This window comes from Plectrocnemia conspersa, unplaced genomic scaffold (genome assembly GCF_051122295.1).
Source record: "Plectrocnemia conspersa isolate PC_06_02 unplaced genomic scaffold, ASM5112229v1 ptg000011l, whole genome shotgun sequence".
NCBI classification, from domain to species: domain Eukaryota; kingdom Metazoa; phylum Arthropoda; class Insecta; order Trichoptera; family Polycentropodidae; genus Plectrocnemia; species Plectrocnemia conspersa.
In genome coordinates, this window is record NW_028277175.1 from 16,170,001 (window position 1) to 16,171,927 (window position 1,927).

At 34.7% G+C, this 1,927-nt stretch overlaps 1 protein-coding gene across 1 annotated transcript in view; it reads right to left on the bottom strand.

Moving 5' to 3' along the window:
- Nucleotides 1-1,022, bottom strand: part of LOC148229695 (phenoloxidase-activating enzyme 1-like) — a 13,532-nt gene extending 12,510 nt beyond the window's left edge. The window contains exon 1 of the mRNA XM_088196599.1: nt 866-1,022. Within this exon, the coding sequence (XP_088052725.1) occupies nt 866-935 (70 nt within the window). The 5' untranslated portion in view covers nt 936-1,022. The remainder of the gene's footprint in view (nt 1-865) is intronic.
- Nucleotides 1,023-1,927: the final 905 nt, after the last annotated feature.

Genomic DNA, 1,927 nt, shown 5'->3' on the forward strand with positions numbered 1-1,927 from the left:
ATCTCAGTTCCCTAGCCCCGTAAATATTTGCAACTTGGTTTTAATATGTCATGAAATCGTCTCGTGCGCGTCATAGTGTGAACGATCGGTAAAGCGTAAATCTATTTCAAAACAATAAAAAAAAATAGGACAGACGAAGCAACATATCTAACGTCTTTTCCTGTATTATTATATGTTTAATATATTATTTTTTTATAATGAAAAAAAATAGTATTATACTATTATAAACGGCGCTCCTTATTACTGCGTAAATACCAGTGCCTAACTATGCTACCGACTGGACATTATCGATCTTGTTAATTATTTATTAGTTTTTTACGCATTATTTTTGGAATAATATTGGCACAAAATACTAGTGAAAATTTGTATAAATTTAAGGAAGAGGGGGAGAATTTTATGCTTTGCCATAGTTTCTCCGAAATGTAGTTTAAAATGACGAGCTAATGATAACTTACGGTCTTCGTAAAATGTTTGGCGGATAAAATATAATTAAAAATTAAAACTTTACACAACCTTTAATATTTAAGGATAACCGCAGGACAGTGAACTTCGTAAAGAAAAAAAGTCAAAATCAGCTGTCAATGCAGGCGCTGCATTTTTATTTTCATTGCAAGAAGAATTTAAAACTCGTCCGCCCACGGCCGAGCAAACCCATACGCGGCAATGATATAATACTTGTCTTCGATGTGAATTAAAAATAAATTAAAACACAAACACCTCCTTAATGATTATTGTATAATGACAAAATGTTTACACACTCTAAAAAAACTTGTTAATAGCCGGCGCTCGATTGTTGCAAAACTACTGTAAACAGTTGCATAAAGATCAGCCGTTTCTTTATTATTGTATTAGAAGGCAAACTCACGACTGGTGGCCGAGCGGATGAAGGTGAAGAGGAAGACTAGAAGAAGGCTCTCGAGTCTCGGTCGAGCCATGTCGCCGGACGAGCGGTCAAACCTGACTATGTCATTGTGCGACAAGACGCCGCTTTATCACCTCGTCTTTCTGCGCTTCTCAAAGTTTCGCCGTTCGATTAAACGTTGACCACAACGTAGAAAGCCGCAACTTGTGCATGTATTTCGAAATACTAATGACATCATCCACCGAGCGCGGACGAATTTAATTATGGATATTATTCCGATTATTTAAAGTATAAAATATTTTAAATATATTTAAATGGCTCACTATTATCGATTAGGTATGTCATGAAAAATAATATAATGTACATTATTACATATAAATTGCAGACAATTTAATTGGAAACTATTGCGAAGGTTTGGTCGATAGTGGAATTTTGAATCCTTACTGTATATGCTAGCTAGACTTTCGGTTAAGTTATAACAAACTAATAATTTATAATAATAATTATTCTTATTCATAGCATATGATGGAAAGTTAGTAAGTTCCATATTGAAATCTTCCTATCCAGGAATCATATGACACACATAAGAGCAAAATGTCAAAAGCGACTGATTGTTAACAAATACGTAACCAGAAATTATTTTTTCCAAAATAAAAATTTTGTCAATAATTGATCAGTAGTCGACAAACGAATAAATGTGAATTATTATTAAATTTTCGGTTGTTTGTTACTTCTTGAGAAAAGTGCAAAATGAAAATTGGTTTTTGAGTATCAGGAATTCTTATTGTTTTAGGGACCGGTGATGATGACGGGTGGCAATTAGACACAGATTGAGCCGCTGCAGTAGTATATTTATTGATGGTTACAGTTGTTTACATTGTAAAATGAGAAAATGCGTCCGCACGCCAGGAAGGTTGCCAGTGTAGAGAGAGAAAACCGTCACGCCAATGCTACTCCAGCGCTGACCAGTTTTGGCCATAACAAATCTATATTGGCCCCCATATTGTTTTATCTTAATTTTATACTGGCGTAGGTGGCGTTTCTGATGCAAAATGCGCCTAAGAG